Source organism: Oncorhynchus tshawytscha, linkage group LG13 (assembly GCF_018296145.1).
Source record: "Oncorhynchus tshawytscha isolate Ot180627B linkage group LG13, Otsh_v2.0, whole genome shotgun sequence".
Taxonomy (NCBI): Eukaryota; Metazoa; Chordata; class Actinopteri; order Salmoniformes; family Salmonidae; genus Oncorhynchus; species Oncorhynchus tshawytscha.
In genome coordinates, this window is record NC_056441.1 from 58,030,942 (window position 1) to 58,051,388 (window position 20,447).

The 20,447-nt window shown below is 43.3% G+C and overlaps 1 protein-coding gene across 1 annotated transcript in view; it reads right to left on the reverse strand.

Annotated features, from left to right (window-relative positions):
- LOC112265309 (ras GTPase-activating protein 2) overlaps positions 1 to 20,447 on the reverse strand; it is a 47,508-nt gene that overhangs the window by 25,858 nt on the left and 1,203 nt on the right. The window contains exons 2-9 of the mRNA XM_024442477.2: positions 18,348 to 18,471; positions 13,864 to 13,967; positions 13,673 to 13,767; positions 11,065 to 11,141; positions 6,130 to 6,213; positions 5,879 to 5,951; positions 2,250 to 2,326; positions 1,358 to 1,459 (exon numbers count right to left, since the gene is read on the reverse strand). Of these exons, the coding sequence (XP_024298245.2) occupies positions 1,358 to 1,459; positions 2,250 to 2,326; positions 5,879 to 5,951; positions 6,130 to 6,213; positions 11,065 to 11,141; positions 13,673 to 13,767; positions 13,864 to 13,967; positions 18,348 to 18,471 (736 nt within the window). The remainder of the gene's footprint in view (positions 1 to 1,357; positions 1,460 to 2,249; positions 2,327 to 5,878; positions 5,952 to 6,129; positions 6,214 to 11,064; positions 11,142 to 13,672; positions 13,768 to 13,863; positions 13,968 to 18,347; positions 18,472 to 20,447) is intronic.

Here is a 20,447-nt window from a genome sequence, read left to right on the forward strand (position 1 = left end):
ACAGTTTACACAACACCACCATCGCAGTGTTCAAAGCAGTCTGAAGACGACGGAAGTAACCAGTACAAAAAAGTACCACAGATATAGAGCTGCTAGAGCGGGGGACAGGATCTGGCACAGGTTCATCTCCAATTATATATTGTTAAAGGTGCTATACGTAGGATTTTGTATAATTTCAGAAACCGCTGTTTGAAGCTGGTAGACCAAAACCGACGACTGCTGCAAAAATAATACAATGATTCCCTACAATATTCAGTACTTATTTTCTCAGGTAAACTGAAATTGAAGAGAGGTGTCAAATTTTAGCTACCAGGAAATGATAGTGATTTCCAGTAGATAACACAGCCAAAGTGAGAACAGTTTTCCCAGTTTGACAACAGAAGCTGTTCTGGCGGGAGAAATCAATAGGCGAATATCATAGCCAATCACAACACTGGCAGGTAAGTAATACTGTGAAACACTATAATTCCACTATTAGCACCAGATATAAATGGAAATTCTGAAATTAAAATACAACATTTAAAAAAAATCTGATGTGTAGCACCTTTAAAACACAAGAGAAAAACTCACTATTAAGGAGAAAAAATATCAAGGAACTGGATGAACCCTTATTCCTCTATTCACAAAGAGTATTACAGCAGGACTGCTATATTGTAGGATCTGTTGTGCCTTTTAAATCATAATGAAAAAGATTACATGGACAGGGGGAACATGATCCTAGATCAACAGTACCCCTCAGATTATTTGTGAGTATGGGCCTTTTTAACATCCACCTCACAATGTGCAGATCTGATCTAGCATCCACGGATCTACGCAGAAAAGAAGGTCAGCACTGTGAGGGGTGTGACGTCAGAGTCGCCGGATTGTTGTGGCTGATAAAACGAGGCGAGTAGCAGCGGAGTACGTAAGACCCTCTGTGTCATGTCCCCTTATCTGTCATCTGCTAATCAGTCTATTCATTTCAGCTAGCTAGCGCGGCAGTCAGATTACATTCTTCAGGTTGAGCGCAGCAGCAGCAGGCGTGTGGCTGCGTGCAGTGAGTGCACGACGTGTCCATGTGAGAGAAAGAAAGTGTGTCACGGTCACCCGATTTCCCTAGTAGACTATGTGGCTCTGGTACAAAGTAGTGCAGTGTAGAAGGAATAACATGCCACTTTCGAATGCAACCAGTGTGTTTGTAGTTAGAAGTTAGAGCTGTGGGCTCCTGTGGGCATGCGGACGCTACGTGCACCTTTGCATATTGTTGCGTCAGTATGCGAAATCTCTCGAGTTAGTGTGAGTGACCTGGCGCGGAAGCATCAGGAAGACAATGTGCGAGGTGAAGCTGTGGTGTGGTGTGATGTGTCACCGTTCTTACCAGGCCCTGTGAATGTGGTCATTTCGCAGGATCTTGACAGATACCCGCGTCTCCCCAAGGAAGACATCCTGCGCCAAATTCCCATTGTTCCACAAGTCAACTCTGCAGACACACACACACACACACAGAGAGAGAGAGAAACACTCAATCACACATACTAAGTGAATGTGATATTTGCAAATACACTATAAAAATCTACGAAAAAGGGACCAATGCCCCTTCCCCTTCCAAACACACCACTTACCATTGGCTGGCTGGCACTCTCATGGAAAACACAACCACATCAATCTCAACACATAAACACAAAATACCCTGATGAGTTACTCCTTACCAGTGTGAAGTATACAAATTGCAGTACACTTTAAAAAAAAATACACATGCAATTAAAATCACCTCAAATCCAAACCTGAAAGTCATGCATGTGTGTTTACCTCTCTCGGCCCAGCCTAGTCTTACCCGACTGTAAACCCAGTGAGCTATGTAGCTATGAGTCAGTCGGCTGTAGGTGACGCAAACAGAGACACAAACCCCACAGGTCCTTAACCACCAACTTTGCATTACACACTACACCGGTTGTGACTAACACAATCCAATCAAATCTGGTTGAGTTGAAACACACTTGAAAAATCCTCTTCTGATTACATCCCAGAAGTCGCTCCAGAGAGATGGAGGTATGGTGGTCTGTTTGTCAGTGTGTGGAAAAAAATCCAACCCACAGATGTTCTGTTAAAGGTCAGAAGGAAAATATAGGGAAAAAAAAGAGAAGTAAAAAAAGAGAGAAAAGCAGAAGGAGAATAGAGAATAAAAGAGAAGAGAAAAATAGAAGAGAAAGGAGGAGAGGAAAGAAGAGGAAAAGGAAAAGAAGAGGGGAAAGGGGAGACGGTACACTCACTTGATCTCCAGCTTTTCAATGTCCTCCTCCTCTACTTGGAAATTAGACTTTTTTGTGTAACTGTTGGGCCTTGTGACCTGAGGACAACAAGACGGAATTTACATCAGTCTACTCCAGCAAATACCAACTCAGACGAGGTAACGTGATGGCGCCGGAGGGGATGGCTGCAGTCTTAACGGCTCTTAACCAACCATGCTATTTTTAATTTCTTTTGCGTTGTTTTGTACATAATGTTGCTGCTACCGTCTCTTATGACCGAAAAGAGCTTCTGGACATCAGAACTGCGATTACTCACCTCAGATTAGACAGTTTTTCTTCAATGAGTCGGACAGGAGGGATATACTACTACAGACACCCGACCAGGCCCAGATCCCAATCATTAGCTGGAGAAGGAAACTGAGATTTTGCGGAAAAAGATCAGGGTGTCTTGTGAGGATCAAGTGACGGGTGGCTAATCTGCCTTTCGTCCTGCTAGCTAACGTTCAATCGCTGGAAAATAAAATGGGATGAACTGAAAGCATGTATATCCTACCAACGGGACATTAAAAACTGTAATATCTTATGTTTCACCGAGTCGTGGCTGAAAGACGACATTAAGAACACACAGCTGGTGGGTTATACACTATCGGCAGGACAGAACAGCAGCCTCTGGTAAGACACAGGGCGGGGGCCTATGCATATATGTAAACAACAACTGGCACACGATATCTAAGTAAGTCTCGAGGTTTTGCTCGCCTGAGGTAGAGTATCTCATGATAAGCTGTAGACCACACTATCTACCTAGAAAGTTTATCATCTGTATTTTTCATAGCTGTCTACATACCACAACAGACCAATGCTGGCACTAAAAACACACTCAATGAGCTGTATACGGCCATAAGCAAACAGGAAAACGCTCATCCAGAGGCGGCGGTCCTAGTGGCGGGGGACTTTAATGCAGGGAAACTTAAATCAGTTTTACCTCATTTCTATAAGCATGTTAAAAATGTGCAACTAGATGGGGGAAAAATGTGACCACCTTTACTCCACACACAGAGACGCGTACAAAACTCTCCCTCACCCTCCATTTGGCAAATCTGACCATAATTCTATCCTCCTGATTCCAGTCTACAATCAAAAATTAAAGCAGGACGCACCATTGACTCGGTCTATTAAAAAAAAAAGTGGTCAGATGAAGCAGATGCTAAGCTACAGGACTGTTTTGCTAGCACAGATTGGAATATGTTCCGGGATTCTTCCGATGGCATTGAGGAGTACACCACATCAGTCACTGACTTTATCAATAAGTGCACCGAGGACATCATCCCCACAGTGACTGTATGTACTTACCCCAACCAGAAGCAATGGATTACAGGCAACATTCACACTGAGCTAAAGGGTAGAGCTGCCGCTTTCAAGGAGCAGGACTCAAACCCGGAAGCTTATAAGAAAACCCGCTGTGCCCTCTGACAAACCATCAAACAGGTAAAGCGTCAATACAGGACTAAGATCGAATCGTACTACACCGGCTCCAATGCTTGTTTGATGTGGCAGGGCTTGCCAACTATTACAGACTACAAAGGGAAGCACAGCCGAGAGCTGCCCAGTGACACAAGCCTACCAGACGAGCTAAATAACTTCCATGCTTACTTCAAGGGCAAGTAACAGTGAAACATGCATGAGAGCATCAGCTGTTCCGGACGACTGTGTGATCACACTCTCCGCAGCCGATGTGAGTAAGACCTTTATACAGGTCAACATTCACAAGGCCACTGGGCCAGACGGATTACCAGGATCGGTACTCCGAGCATGTGCTGACCAACTGGCAAGTATCTTCACTGACATTTTCAAACTCTTCCTGTCTAAGTCTGTAATACCAACATGCTTCAAGCAGACCACCATAGTCCCTGTGCCCAAGAACACTAAGGTAACCCGCCTAAATGACTACCGACCCGTAGCACTCACATCTGTAGCCATGAAATGCTTTGAAAGGTTGGCTCACATGTACACCATTATCCCAGAAACCCTAGACCCACTCCAATTTGCATACCGCACCACAGATGATGCAATCTCTATTCCACTCCACACTGCCCTTTCACACCTGGACAAAAGAAACACCGATGTGAGAATGCTATTCATTGACTACAGCTCAGTGTTCAACACCATAGTGCTCTCAAAGCTCATCACTGAGCTAAGGACCCTGGGACTATACTCCTCCCTCTGCAACTGGATCCTGGACTTCCTGACGGGCTGCCCCCTGGTGGTAAGTGTAGGTAACAACACATCCGCCACGCTGATCCTCAACACGTGGGCCCCTCAGGGGTGTGTGCTCAGTCCCCTCCTGTACTCCTTGTTCACTTATGACTGCACAGCCAGGCACGACCCCAACACCATCATTAAGTACACCATCATAAGTTTGCTGATGACACCAGTGGTAGGCCTGATCACCTACAACGATGATACAGCCTATAGAGAGGAGGTCAGAGACCCAACCGAGTGGTGCAAGGACAACAACCTCTCCCATAGACAAAGGAGTTGATTGTGGACTACAGGAAAAGGAGGACTGAGCACACATTCCTTAACATTGACGGGGCTGTAGTGGAACAGGTTGAGATCTTCAAGTTCCTTGGCTTCCACGTCACCATCAAACTAACATGGTCCAAGTACACGAAGATAGTCATGAAGAGGGCACGACAAAACCTATTCCCCCCCAGGGGATGAAAAGACTTGGCATGGGTTCTCCGATTCTCAAAAGGTTTTACAGCTGCACCATTGAGAGCATCCTGACGGGTTGCATCACTGGTATGGCAACTGCTTGGCCTCTGACCGTAAGGCACTAGAGGGTAGTGCGTACGGCCCAGTACATCACTGGGGCCAAGCTTCCTGCCATCCAGGACCTCTATACCAGGCGGTGTCAGAGGAAGGCCCTAAAAATTGACAAAGACTCCAGCCACCCTAGTCATGGACTGTTCTCTCTGCTACCGCACAGCAAGCGGTACCGGAGCACCAAGTCTAAGTCCAAGAGACTTCTAAAAACAGCTTCTACCCCAAGTCATAAGACTCCCGAACAGCTAATCAAATGGCAACTCGGACTATTTGCATTGCCCCCCCACACCTACTCTGCTGCTACTCTCTTATTATCTATGCATAGTCACTTTAACTCTACCTACATGTACATATTACATGTACATATTACCATATTACCATATTACCTCAACACACGACACCAGTACCCCCTGTATATACTGTAGCCCAGCTATTGTTATTTACTGCTGTTCTTTAAATATTTCTTATTCTTCTTACTTTTTTTGTTGATATTTTCTTGAAACTGCATTGTTGGTTAAGGGCTTGTAATAAGCATTTCACTGTAAGGTCAACACCCGCTGTACTCTGTGCATGTGAAAAAAAAAAAAAAAAAAAAAAAAAAAAAACTTTTTTTTTTTTTTTTTTTTTTAAAATCGATGTACTGTCAAAACCAGCCAGATATCTAGGTTGCATTCATTAGGGCACGCAATGGAAAACTGTTTAAAACATTTTGGAATGGAAAACAAAATGTGAGCATTCCTGTTAGTCCGTCCCCATTTTAGTCTGTTGTCATCTGTTTTCTTCCCAACAGAGGAAATGAGCCCCCAGATGTAAATTAAGTTTACCTCAAAGTTAAAGGTTTCCTCAAACTGAGGGTCGCTGGTCTTCTTTTTCACCTTTGTTTTCTTCTGGTCAGACCTAAGGAGACAGAAGAGTCAGAAATATACTCAAACCTTTCTCATGGGGGGGGGGGGTCTATGTTAAAGAATAATGGATATAATGCCTAAGATGTTGACACATTGCATTAGCTATGTGGGTTCAATTGAAGTGAGCTAATAATCATGTGCCACTGCAGAGGATTGTAGTCTAGTCTTACCTGGCAGGCCCAACGAGCGAGACAGTGGCATACGGGTCACAGTTCTGTCCACTGATCAGAGGCAAGCCCTGGCATTCTATTATCCTGGGGGAGACAAAAGCAACAGGAGAAAACACTAATAAAACCATAGAATACACTCAACTTTGACAGGATTGACCTTAGTGTTTCTCATATCAATATTACAGTGTTCTGACAATCTGACCTACGACTCACAATGTGCTACATAGATTAAATATGCTACAAAAACTGTAAACATGCACATTATTTAGTCTTTGTAGGGAAAGGTTTCAACCTCATCTCCAGCACCACCCCAACATTTGTGAAAATTGCACATTTCTATGTTTTGTAGTAAAAAAAAGAAATCTTTCTAAGTTTCCAATGCATCATGCGATTTTTAACCAATTATGGGCTGGCATTGCCTACTAAATGGTCTAATAATGGTTGATGATGTCATTGGAAACACTTAGCTTCCTCTATTTTTAACTACGAAACATAGAAACGTGCCAATTTCACATAATGATGTTGGGGATGATGAATATGAAGTGGAACATTATCCCTATCTTTAATGTAAGGCTATTACACTTTTATAAAATGTATGACTGACAAAAAACAAATCTTCATTGGAGGGTAGCAGCACAATCTAAGTGCAATTAAATGTTTGATTTAGGATCATGTTTTATAGGTTTGTCATTCAAACATTTTTATTTTTTTAAATCTGAATTATTTAATATAATTTTACATGTGATAATGCCACAGAGGGCCAGAGATTACACACACCTGTGACAATCTGAATTACCCAAAAAAGCCACTAAATGTAATTTGATAAAATTCCCCACCAAAACGTGAAAAAGTTACCAAATTCTGTTTACTGGTAAACTTAGAAAGTTTACAGTAAGTCTTCCCTTTGTAACACTAGGGAGGACACACACACACTGGTACACTGTCGTTGTCTGTGTCAAACACACGGCTTTGGTGATATTCTTACAGCATACATCACAGACATCTGTAGCTGTTCATTAGTCCCATGGCTGAGTGAGTGGTTAGGGAAAATCGTCATGACAGCCTATGGCTTTAGACAAACCATGCCTACACTTCCTACCTTCTCAGTCAGTTGGCAGATTTTGATCATTTAACTAGGCAAGTCAATTAAGAACAAATTCTTATTTACAATGGACGGCCTACCCCGGCCAAACCCTAACGACGGTGGGCCAATTGTGCGCCGACCTATGGGACTCCCAATCACGGCCGGTTGTGATACAGCCTGGAATCGAAACTTGGTCTGTAGGGACACCTCAAGCACATATGCAGTGCCTTAGACCACTGCGCCACTCGGGAGCCCCACGCTGACAGAGAGATATGGTATGTCTTTCTACGACATAGGGAGCCAAAAGTAGTCCAGAATGTGGGAAATATTCCCATGGACACAGTCACGGGTGTATTTGGTACATACTACAGTAGTTGCTATTCATTATAGTACAGAGACGCAACAGTTCATCTACCATAGATTTTCAAAGAGGACACAAGATATAACTTGTTACATCTTTTTTTTTTTTAAAGCAAACTGAAGCTACTACAGTACAACAGTGATGCTAAATATAAACATATATTTCACAATTATAAACTGGGTAGTTCGAGCCCTGAATGCTGATTGGCTGACAGCCGTGGTATACCAGACCGTATATCAAGGGTATGACAAAACATTTATTTTTACTGCTCTAATAACCAGTTTATAAGGCAACTCAAGGATTGGTGGTATATGGCCAATATAGCACAGCCAAGCGCTCCGCATTGCATCGCGCATAAGAACAGCCCTCAGCCGTGGTGTTGGCCATACACCATACCACCTCGGGCCATATTGCTTAAATAAACTCACACAGAAACATATATTTAAGTCTGAGGGGTGGGGCTTATTGGGCATTACTAACAGCCAGCCAGAGGGTTGAGGGGGAGTTCAACCCGTAGTCTGGCCAAAACTTGAACCAAACCACAGCAAAGAAATTATTTGACCATAAAGGAGTCAGAGAAGAAACCCCCCCCACACACACACACACAATTTCCCTAAACATGTAATTTCCCCCCTTTTCTACAGCAACAAACATGAATACATTTCCAATGCCTTTTCAGATTGTAACATCCTTTTCAAGATGCATTTTTCCTGCATCTAACAAGATGACCAAAGTTGATCTGTCATGATTAGTTGATGTACTGTTTTCAGTTGAAGGGCAGAACATAGGCCCCTTTGTTTGAGGAAGAAGGTGTCAATAATAACTTAATGATTAGGATTAAACAGAGTTTTACCATTGTTTATGCAAAGGGGGGAGGGTGTATGTGAATGTGTGGTTATATACAAATAAGGTGGCAGGAAGAGTGTTCCTGTATGCCTGGAGGGTAATGTTCCATGTCACTGTATGTTCACAGTGTACAGGCGCTCAACAGCAGCAGACCTACTCACTGTATGTTCACAGTGTACAGGCGCTCAACAGCAGCAGACCTACTCACTGTACAGGCGCTCAACAGCAGCAGACTTACTCACTGTATGTTCACAGTGTACAGGCACTCAACAGCAGCAGACCTGCTCACTTTATGCAGGGACCCAGAGGGTAACCACCTCCCTCTGCAGTGTGCTTGACGTTGTGCTCCTGGACGGCCCCCAGGTTCACTAAATGATTGTTATTAATTTGTTCATTCATTCACACTTTTGGTTGCACCCTGTACTGCTAATTTGCATTGCATCCTGTCTGGTGTTTGATCATGGCACATTTCTACGTTTTGTAGTTAAAAATATAGAGGAAGAAAAGTGTTTCCAATGACATCATCAACCATTATTAGACCACTTAGTAGGCAATGCCTGCTCATAATTGTTAAAAAAAAAAAATCTCATGATGCATTGGAAACATATCTTCCTCCTCACTTTTTTACTATGAAACATATGTGCAATTTTCACATATGTTGATGTTGGGGTGGTGCTGGAGATGAAACACCAGACAGGATGCACATTTTGAAATATCCCTTCAAGTTATCCCTATCGTTTCCTATTTTTAAAGTAAGGCTAGTATACTTTTACAACATGTATCCAACAAGTATACAAAAAAAAATCTTGATTGAGGGTAATAGCACATCCTGAGTGGGTAGGTTAGATTGCCAGAACAGCGCCTACGTAAACACCAGACAGGATGCAATGCAAATTAGCAGTACAGGATGCAACCAAAAGTGTGAATGAATTGGCTGATTTTGTTATTCATTTGTTAACTCTCAGAGAAGACATAGGCAGGAAGTGTTGGCATGGTGTGTCTAGGCACAGGGCATCATTAAAAAAAGAAAAACAAACCTGTAAAACAATCCTAAATAAACCATAACCTTTAATAGCATTGGTGTTTAATGGGGGTTTCAGCATGAAATATCCTTTATAAATATATATATATTTTTTTACACACATTTTTCACCATGTCAATATGTATTTGTTTAGTCAATATTTTGCTGTCAAACTAGTGGCAGTATTGAAAAAAAGTGAACAGCTGAAAGAGTTGCAGAGTTAATTGAAAATAGTCCCATTGTTGGTTAGATGCATCCTTCATTAATTTGGCCATTTTCTCTTGAAACGTATGGTCTATCCACTAGAAACTCATGGGACACGTACACTTAGTGGACAAAACATTTTTTTTTTTTAACTTCCTAATATTGATGCCATTCCATTCGTGCCGTTCCAACCATTATTAAGAGCCCCTCAGCAGCCTCAACTGATTCAAAGGACCTTAAATATTTTGTCTTGCCCATTCACCCCCTGGATGGAACACATACACAAGCCATGTCTCAATTGTCTCAAGGCTTAAGAAACCTTCTTTAACCGGTCTCCTCCCCTTCATCTACACTGATTGAAGTAGATTTTAAAAACTCATTCACCTGGTCAGCCTGTCATAGAAAGAGCAGGTATCCTTAATATTTTGTACCCTTAGTGTATATTATGAATACTATAAATAGTTTTAAAAAAGTTATTCAAGTATAAATTACCTCCTCCCCCAAAAAAGTATATATATAAAAATAACCAAAAATTACTACAGATTGCCATATATTTTTTATTAATTACCAAAACTACCAAAGATTCTGGTAACTTTGGTAAATTACCAGTAGCTTTACTACCCTAATTCTCCCACAGGACAAGTCAGGGTGGAGGAGACAGTAACAGTGAGCAGGTAGTGGTGACACACCGACGGCGGTTCTGAGACACCAGCTGCAGCGACCATAGCGGTGGGAGCAGTGCTACAGCAGTTTCCTGTCAAGATGCCATCACTTCCTCCTCATTAACCTGTTTGCCGCAGTTTGAATGAGTGAAGCCAAGCAACAACAACATCCACTGACTAACGCACACACACACACACACACACACAATGCAAGCACACAAAACCCTTGAGATGACAATCTCTTGGAAATACACAAACACACATGCAATGCCAAAGGGAGTGCTCAGGGACAGTGCTACAGTATGGATGCACAGTCAAACACCAACAGAGGAGACAAGTTGTTTGTGAGCGCTGTGTGTGTGTGTGTGTGTGTGTGTGTGTGGAGGGATGTTGAAAATGAACACAGCAGAGGTGAATTCGCGAGTAGGAGAAAACAGCTGCGGTAAGAGGAACTGAAGAGAGGGTAAACCATGGTTGGGTCTCTGGGCTCTGGCTCCTTAGAGCCTATTGATGCCTGACTGGGAGGCTTAATGGTGTTGGCCAATCTAGCCCAGCCACAAACAAAGGCTTAACGACAGCAAATAAGACTGCATAGAGAAAATCCACATGTTAATGTACTTGTGTTAAAGTCTTCCAATGCTTCTTAGGGTAACAGGTGCCACTAACCACAGATCTAGGATCAGATTATACTACACACCCCACCCTAACCTTACCCATCAAGGGGAAGAAAACATTCTGACCCTGGATCAGTACTCACCGAACCAGTAGCTGCTGGCACATGGAGCCATTCTCTATGATCAGTTCATTCAGACGCATCTCCAGGTGGACCTTTCCCTGGGGGGAGAGAGAGAGAGAATAGACGTGACATGACATCAGAGCATTCTGAAAGTCAACAGGAATTACTTCAGTATTTCTCCTATCAACATTGGTGCTATATGCCAGATCCTGTACTCTCTGAACATACGTTTAGAATTTACTTTCAGAGGTTAGGTTACATTCATAGTGCAGCCTACTCTATGAATGAGTTAAACGTTCATTCTAAAGTGGTGGATATGAGTAAGGCGGACTCCTCTAACCTCCCCAGTCTTTCTCTATGGTGGCTTCAGGTTTGTAGTGGCTGTGTGTGCATTAGGGAGTGTGATAAGCCACAGCTAGCTGTCATGTGAACCAACGCTCAAAGTCTTTATCAGGTCGGATGTGGTGAAGGCTGCTGCATTGCCTTCAGAAGTGTCAAAAGGAGGCAGAAAAAAAACAAATGCACGAACTCCCTCTCCCCTCCGCAATACAGCATGAGTTGAGCTCAGACAGTGATGGTTGTCACTTACGCTGTTGCTAATGGAAGATAAGCCTTGGTCGACATGGTGAGAACTACCCTGGCATGCCTGCTGGGCTGAGTTAATGTCCCTCTGTACGTGTTCATTAGACACTGAACGAAGAAAAATGGACTGAAACAGGGACAAACTACCTGGACTAAGAAGCACTCTAATGTTCTGCTGCAAAGCATTTTCTACTGCGTGGCCTAATGTAAGCGACCCAGCTCACTGCCACTCACCTTCAAAACATGGCCTGTATTGTACTATCAGGTCCATGTACAAGTATCCACTTGGCACAGATATAGGAACAGATTATCCTCCCCAAGCTCTAACCTTAAGCACTTCTGAAAGGGCAACTTCAACATACTCCAATCTGTACCATCAAACAACTGCACAGAAGCAACCACTTCTAACTCACTCTGTTCTTCTCAGCCTATTGCCAACTGCACTCGCAGTTTCTGCATCAATTTCAACCCCTTTTTCAGAGAGAACACAAGCACACACTGCAGTCCATCACTGATGTAACAAGACTTGGAACACCTACTTCGGGGTGAGTCACTGTAGAAAACACTCCTCAGAATAGCCTAGACTAGGGCAATTCCACTACAATTGTTTTCACATATGACAACTTTGTGCAACATGACAGCGACAGGAGGCAACAACCTTGGGATTCTGCAGAGAGATAGAAAAATATTCTACAAGTCTTAAAGCCATATGAAAGGCCATGCATCTGCAGAGAGAGAGGGAGAGAGGCAGAGGGAGAAAGAGAGAGCGTGGGAGGATACACTTCCTTAGACACTAAAAGGAGCCCTTTGAAAGGCGGGTTTGCGACAGTGGAGAGAAAAAAAGAAAAGAAAAAAAACTGCTGTGCGTTGTGAAATACCTAGAGAAGACGAGCACCGTGTTTACAGTGAGATGAGCGAGACTGGAACCAGAAACATTAGGTTCTACCCGCGTCCATCTCCCCCAGACAGCTCTGAATGGGGAGCTTGTAAGCAAAATAGATTGTTTCTAATCTAATATGGCTGCTCTCTTCGTAGAGGATTTAGCCTGGCTAACACTGTCCTTGTCTGGTGTTGCCCAACTGACACTATGCCCACAAACACACACATCCAACTCGGCTCGGTGTCCTTCTGTTCTTCCTGGACTCAAGCTGTGCCTCTAGTTGGGGAGGCAGCCCTGGTCATCTTCAGAGTGAGTCACTGTAGCAAATCACTCCTCAGAATAGTCCAGACTAGGGCACCACTAAACATGAAATGCTACAACTGTGGCGTGAAATAGGGTTAAATGGAACTGTCCTACACAGCCTACTGTGATTGGATAACATGTCTGCGGGCTTAGGTCAGTTCAGGATGCTGTGGCAGCAGGACACGGGGTTATTTCAGCCCGTTCTCTGCCAGATTTCAATATCCTAAACTCTGCTCATCACTCAAGAACAAAAAAAACTCACCACCAGGTTAATGACACCATTATGTAACCGAGAGGTAAGAAGAACAACAATTGAATACACCTTGGGGAGCGGAAGTCCTCTTTTTTTCCAGTCTTTCTCCTTCCTTTGAGCCAGAAGTCATGCCATCAGAAACAGCAGAGCTCCTGGTTCTTTCTCAATTTTCAAAAAAGCACATCCTCTCATTGCCTCATCACTGATCTGAAAGAATTGACCAGGTGAAAGCCAACCAATGAGCTTCCACCATATTGTTTTCACCTGTCAAGTCTTTTCCAATCAGTGTAGATTAAAGGGGAGAAGACAAGGTGAGAAGAGATTTTTTTATCAATTGAGCTAGAGCCCCTGTGGATCAGCCCAGTTGCCAAGCCTCTCAGCTTAGAGAGAATACAACAGGATGTGAGGAGGAGGTGTCTGCTGCAGTTACACAGTTGGACCAAGCCAAATGTCTGACTGGTGACCAACTAGAATCAATACCATTGGACAGCCTTATGTTGGCTAAATGACCACATATAGGAACTAGCACTATGACTAGAAGGTGAACTTTACCCCCCCAGACCAACTGGGTACACATAAAGAGGTCTGAACACTGTCTGCCTGACACCCACCTGGACTTCAGAGTTAGGGTCCACGGGCTGCAGGCCGAACCAGTGCTCCTTCCCACTGAATTTACACAGTTCCTCCTTCCGGATGGACACTTTCCCTGAAACCACAAATGGACCGACAGACGTCAACATACTTGGAAATCCTCCAGCTGAAAGCATAGTGTACCTGTGTGTGTGTGTCAGTTCCTACTCACCGACAGGCAGGTCCCTCTGAAAAACACCCTTGGCGAATACGTAGAAGGACAAACACTGAAATGGTCGTGGGATCTCAAAGTAGAAGTCCTCACCGTAGAAAGGGCTGGAAAACAACCACAGGAAGTCGTTGAAGTGAAGAGTAAAACACCATCTTTAGGCTACGTTCAGAGAACAGGCTGACCTCTGTGGAAAGGGAACATTTACTGAAAACTTGGTTGGCTTTTCATTGGGAAGGGTTTATGACTGATTAGCCTGATCGCAGAACTGTTTTTTGAGCCAAACAAACTTATATGACAAGGAATTGGCAAGACAAACAGATCTGGGACCAGGATACTATTTCAAGGGCCAGAAGACAACACCGACGACAACACAAACCAAGGCCTTATCCACAGACCGCCCTCCATCAGCAATCATTAAACAGCAGGTGCTAAATATAGCCTAGCTCTGTGGTGGCCAGGCCTCCTAGGACTGACTGACCAGCATACAAGTGGTTTGGAAGAGCAGGCAGAGAGGGTGCCAAGCAGACGTACCATCCAGCTATGACCAGGGTCATTTGTGTTCATTACTATGCATGGGCCGACAGGCGAGAATGTTTTGAAAAGGAGCTGGTGCAACTTAAACCTTGTACATTTCCCCCCCTTCCATTGGGTTAAGTGTCTCGCTCGCAGTCCTGAGCCCAATCTCAATTGCTTAAAAATCTATTATATTTTCTTCTCCTCCCCATCACTTAGAAATAGTTGCTAGGTGAAAGCAATATGGGGAAAGCGCATCAGGCTTCACCTGGTCAGTTCTTTCAGATCAGTGCAATGAAGGAGGTGGCAAGGACAGATGTTTTTAGACAATTGAGAAAGAGCCCGTCTGAGCCTAACAGTCACTGTAATTAATATTTTTCAAGAAAATACAATTATGGTAATGGTACCCTAACTGCACATAGTTACTAGCCTGTTACATGGTTATTATGCTAAATTGTTACTTTGGTAGTTACTCTGGTATGAGGCATAATTTATGTAAAGAGAAGCCAGAGTGGCTGTTAGCTACACCGTTCTGCAGCCTTCTCAAAACAGTAGAAACTAAGCAGGTTTAAGCGTTGCTAGCAGGTGTATGACAAACCAGTACGAAAAAAGGACAACTGACAGACATTTGTTCCATTATCTTAATAAAGTCAAACAGTGCTAATAACGTTATGATCTGTTCAAGTAAGGCTAGCTTCTATGTAATACTGCATGCACGGTTGGTGAAATGCCTTGCCTGTCACTTCCGCAGTGAGGGTTTGGCAACAGGCTGCAGACGCCCACGCATCCTTCAGTGCACATAATCACATGGATTTACGCACTTGTAGCCTCCACACACACACACACACTCTCTCTCTCTCTTTCGTTGTCCCGTTCCTTCCCTCTTAGACAAAAAACGGGTGTAAGCATTAGTCCAAACAAGAGTTGTATTGGACAAATTCAGGTAGGTCCCTCCCCGTTTCGCCCAGTTCGCTTCCGTTTAAGAAACATTTTGCAACAGAATCGGCATAATGAATACGCCCTAGAATCAACAAAACACATCCTAACGTTAAAGAAAAAGTCCACTCAAAATCTTCTGGCATTTGCCAGCAATCAAAATGCTAAAATTGTCACAGTTCTCATAGATTGTCACAAAATGCATTATACTGTGCTTTCTGTATTTTGAAGGTTCTATATAGTTTGAGTGGCATTGTCCTTTGAATCCACATAAGTAGAGAGTAATATGGTACCGGTATAGCTGCTCCACTGCAATTGTTGTCACATATGACAACTTTGTGCAACATGACAGAAGCGGGAGGCAACAACCGTGGGAATCTACAGAGAGAGAGATTCTTCAAGTCTTACAGCCATTCTGTATACTTCCGGCCCTTCTTTGGACACTGTGTTAACAACCCTCCAGGCAAGCTTCAATGCCATTACAACTCTCCTTCCGTGGCCTCCAATTGCTCTTAAATACAAGTAAAACTAAATGCATGCTCTTCAACCGATCGCTACCTGCACCTACCCGCCTGTCCAACATCACTACTCTGGACGGCTCTGACTTAGAATACGTGGACAACTACAAATACTTAGGTGTCTGGTTAGACTGTAAACTCTCCTTCCAGACCCATATCAAACATCTCCAATCCAAAGTTAAATCTAGAATTGGCTTCCTATTTCACAACAAAGCATCCTTCACTCATGCTGCCAAACATACCCTTGTAAAACTGACCATCCTACCAATTCTCGACTTTGGCGATGTCATTTACAAAATAGCCTCCAATACCCTACTCAACAAATTGGATGCAGTCTATCACAGTGCAATCCGTTTTGTCACCAAAGCCCCATATACTACCCACCATTGCGACCTGTACGCTCTCGTTGGCTGGCCCTCGCTTCATACTCGTCGCCAAACCCACTGGCTCCATGTCATCTACAAGACCCTGCTAGGTAAAGTCCCCCCTTATCTCAGCTCGCTGGTCACCATAGCATCTCCCACCTGTAGCACACGCTCCAGCAGGTATATCTCTCTAGTCACCCCCAAAACCAATTCTTTCTTTGGCCGCCTCTCCTTCCAGTTCTCTGCTGCCAATGACTGGAACGAACTAAAAAAATCTCTGAAACTGGAAACACTTATCTCCCTCACTAGCTTTAAGCACCAACTGTCACAGCAGCTCACAGATTACTGCACCTGTACATAGCCCACCTATAATTTAGCCCAAACAACTACCTCTTTCCCAACTGTATTTAATTTTTATTTATTTAGCTCCTTTGCACCCCATTATTATTTTTATTTCTACTTTGCACATTCTTCCATTGCAAAACTACCATTCCAGTGTTTTACTTGCTATATTGTATTTACTTTGCCACCATGGCCTTTTTTGCCTTTATCTCCCTTCTCACCTCATTTGCTCACATTGTATATAGACTTGTTTATACTGTATTATTGACTGTATGTTTGTTTTACTCCATGTGTAACTCTGTGTCGTTGTATCTGTCGAACTGCTTTGCTTTATCTTGGCCAGGTCGCAATTGTAAATGAGAACTTGTTCTCAACTTGCCTACCTGGTTAAATAAAAGGTAAAATAAAAAAATAAAAAAATAAATATGAAAGACCATGCATATACAGAGAGAAGTAGAGAGAGAGAGAGGTAGGTAGAAAGAGAGAGAGGTAGAGAGAGAGAGGAGAGAGAGAGAGAGAGAGAGAGAGGTAGAGAGAGAGAGAGAGAGAGGTAGAGAGAGAGAGGTAGAAAGAGAGAGAGGTAGAAAGAGAGAGAGGTAGAGAGAGAGAGGTAGAGAGAGAGAGGTAGAGAGAGAGAGAGAGAGGTAGAGAGAGAGAGAGAGAGGGAGGTAGGTAGAAAGAGAGAGAAAGTGGGAGGATACACTTCCTCAGACAGTAAAAGGAGCCCTTTGAAAGGCGGGTTTGCGACAGTGGAGAGAAAAAAAAGAAAAGAAAAAACTGCTGTGCGTTGTGAAATACCTAGAGAAGACGAGCACCGTGTTTACAGTGAGATGAGCGAGACTGGAACCAGAAACATTAGGTTCTACCCGCGTCCATCTCCCCCAGACAGTTCTGAATGGGGAGCTTGTAAGCAGCATAGTTCGTTTCAAATCAAATACGTCTGCTCTCATCGTAGAGGATTTAGCCTGGCTAACACTGTCCTCGTCTGGTGTTGCCCAACTGACACTATGCCCACAAACATCCAACTCGGCAGGGTGTCCTTCTGTTCTTCCTGGACTCGAGAAGCATATCTAGTTGGGGAGGCAGTCCTAGTCGTCTCCAGGTTACAATAAACATTAAGGCTAAAGGGTTTTACATGACACCTCCACATCGATCGTGAAGAACACATTTCAACATTAGGAAAGATGTTAAGGAAATGATACTGTTATTACCCTGCCTGATGACATTGAAACAAAATTATCAATGAAAAAAGATCTGGGCCCTGCAGGAAGAGGATGTTACACATCATATGATATCACCATGGAAATAGTGCAATATAGACTAGGCTAACATGACAAGAGCAATGTCTTCACTGCGCTATTCTTGCAGGCAGTGCTGTGAGGTACATTTGAACATACGAAGGTAGCCTACATGTGCCCTTTTGTATGGTGATCACTAGATGCCCATGCTACAAAGAACATAATTGGCTAGATTATTGTGACTGATGAGCAAGTATATGAATGGTGTATTCTTTATTTAGGACTAGGCCTATCGTTAGGGGTTAAAATCATATTTTATGAGAGAAAGTCATACTTCCGAGTTCAGACCTTTGTAGCATGGCCAGATAGTGACTACCTTTAGTCTGAGGATGAGGATGGAGGGAGATTGTGGCTTAGTTGATATAGCATTGTGCTAGCAACGCCAGAGTTGTGGATTTAAACCCAGGGCCACCCATCCGTAAAATGTATGCACAGGGCTGTGTCGCTTTGGATAAAAGCATCTGCTAAATGGCATAGATTATATAATATCATTATAATAATACTACTATTACCTGAGGCTTTTGTCAAACACCTTGGTCCGGAATACCTCCTCCTGGTCCAGGCTGATGGTGCAGAAGGTGCAGAGGTCCCGCTGTCGGTTGGGCCCCGAACACGGACCCAGGTTCTTGCCTTCACCTGCAGGATATGAGGGGAGGGTCAGAGAGGCAGGTGGTGCTAACGTGGAAAATAGACTTCAGTCAAATAATTGTCAAGGTCTCTTTTCCATCGACCTGCTGTTACTATGGTTGACAATACCAATGTGAACATTTAAATCAGCGCTGTTCAATTCCGGTCCTGGAGGGCCTAAACACTTCTGGATTTTGTTTCTACCTGGTTAGAAGGAGAGGAGCAAAAACATAATTGTTTTTGTCCCTCCAGGATTGACATTGAACAGCCCTGATTTAAATAATAAAAAACACCCTAAAGATAATTTGTTTCAACTGAAGTTAGGCCTTCTCTGAAGATTTATTTTGATAACTTCATGTGGCATGTAGGGGGCCTAGTCATTTCATTGATGCATTTAGCCAGGATACTGAGGACAGCGCATGAACTTCCTCTCATCATGCTCCTGGCTCTGACAGTAGAGCGCTGATTCACAAATGTGAAACACCTCGGAAATCTCCAGCCAGGTAAACTGTTTGCACCTGGATCAACAGCACAGCAACGAATACCCACTAAAATGTATATACTACTGCACCATAAGAAGGACTGCACACCACTACCTGTAATAGAGCTCTGTCTGTCTACATCTGCGCGTCACCAGGTTCATGTTTTAATAGTTTCACACATCAATGTGTGTGTGAACCACAAGATTATTCACTGTGTAGTGGTTGACAGTGATCTAAATTGGTCTGGGATACATAAGGGTAAACAAACTTGAATGGAGAAAAGCCAGAGTCGGGGATCAGGCTCTTTAAAAGGGCTATTAATATAGGTCTAATCCCAGAAAAGGTCTGTGAAAACCTACAGCAGAGCCCTGAGCTGCCACTAAGCCCCAGTGAGCCTGACCTGCAGGAGAGTTCAAGCCCTGCTAACTCCATCCTCCTCCATGCCATCCTCACAAGAAAAAGTACTGGTTGCCATGGAAACACAGAGGCAAGAGGTCAAAGAGCAAACGTTACACTTATACAAACTTCTCTGTTTGTTCTGCATAGACTACGACTTCCATTGACACTTTTTCATTTAAGACAAAGAGAAACCCCAAGAGGAAAAAAGGTTTCGCAAGATGGCAAACTGATTTTCTTGCCATGGGTAGTTCCTCAATTTCTCTCATTTCCTGGGTGCTAATCAATGCATGTTAGTGAAACTGCCATTTGTTTTGCAGACGATTTGTGTGCGCGCAAGTGCATAATGCATTCATTTATTATGTTTAAATGCACACCCATGATGACAGTACTTTGTGCATGTCAACTTCTGTGCTTGTTTGTACACGCATGACAGCATCTGCAGAATTAAGCATCAGAGCCAGAGCGAAGGGGAGGAAGGGGGGCGAATACTGGTAGAGTAGTGGTACAGTAGTCTATAACCAAGGGCAGGTACTTTGATTAGTCCTTTTTAGTGAAAACACTGATCAAAAGGAGGAGTCCCATCTTTTAGACCATTGAGATAAATTCATACTTCACTAGACTTCCTGCAATCAAAACAGGTTTATGTATGTGATGCTTAGCATGTTGTTTTCTCATTTTTGCAGTAGATAGGGTAGCTGTGTGAGAGAACAACACCATTCACACTAACACAGCTGACAGTATTATTTGTGTGCCCATAACATTCCATCAAAAGATCCTGTGTGGTACTGTGCTCATTCAAAACTAACAAACTGGCTGCATAAAAGCCAGGTGCATGTTTATGAAGTCAAACCAATTCTTTATCAAATGGACTTTGACAAAGTTACTTAAATATCTGCTATAGGCTAGCTGTTATTCATAGATGCAAGTCATGAAATGACATGCTTTACAGAGGATAATAACAATGATGGATGTGGTCTTGATGTGGAATTGTGTTTAGGACCTCAAGAAGTCTCTTAATTGCAACACACACAAAAAAACATGCACCCGACATCCATGGGAAGGAAGCAATTTCAGTAATCCACCTGTCCTTATGATTATGACCTT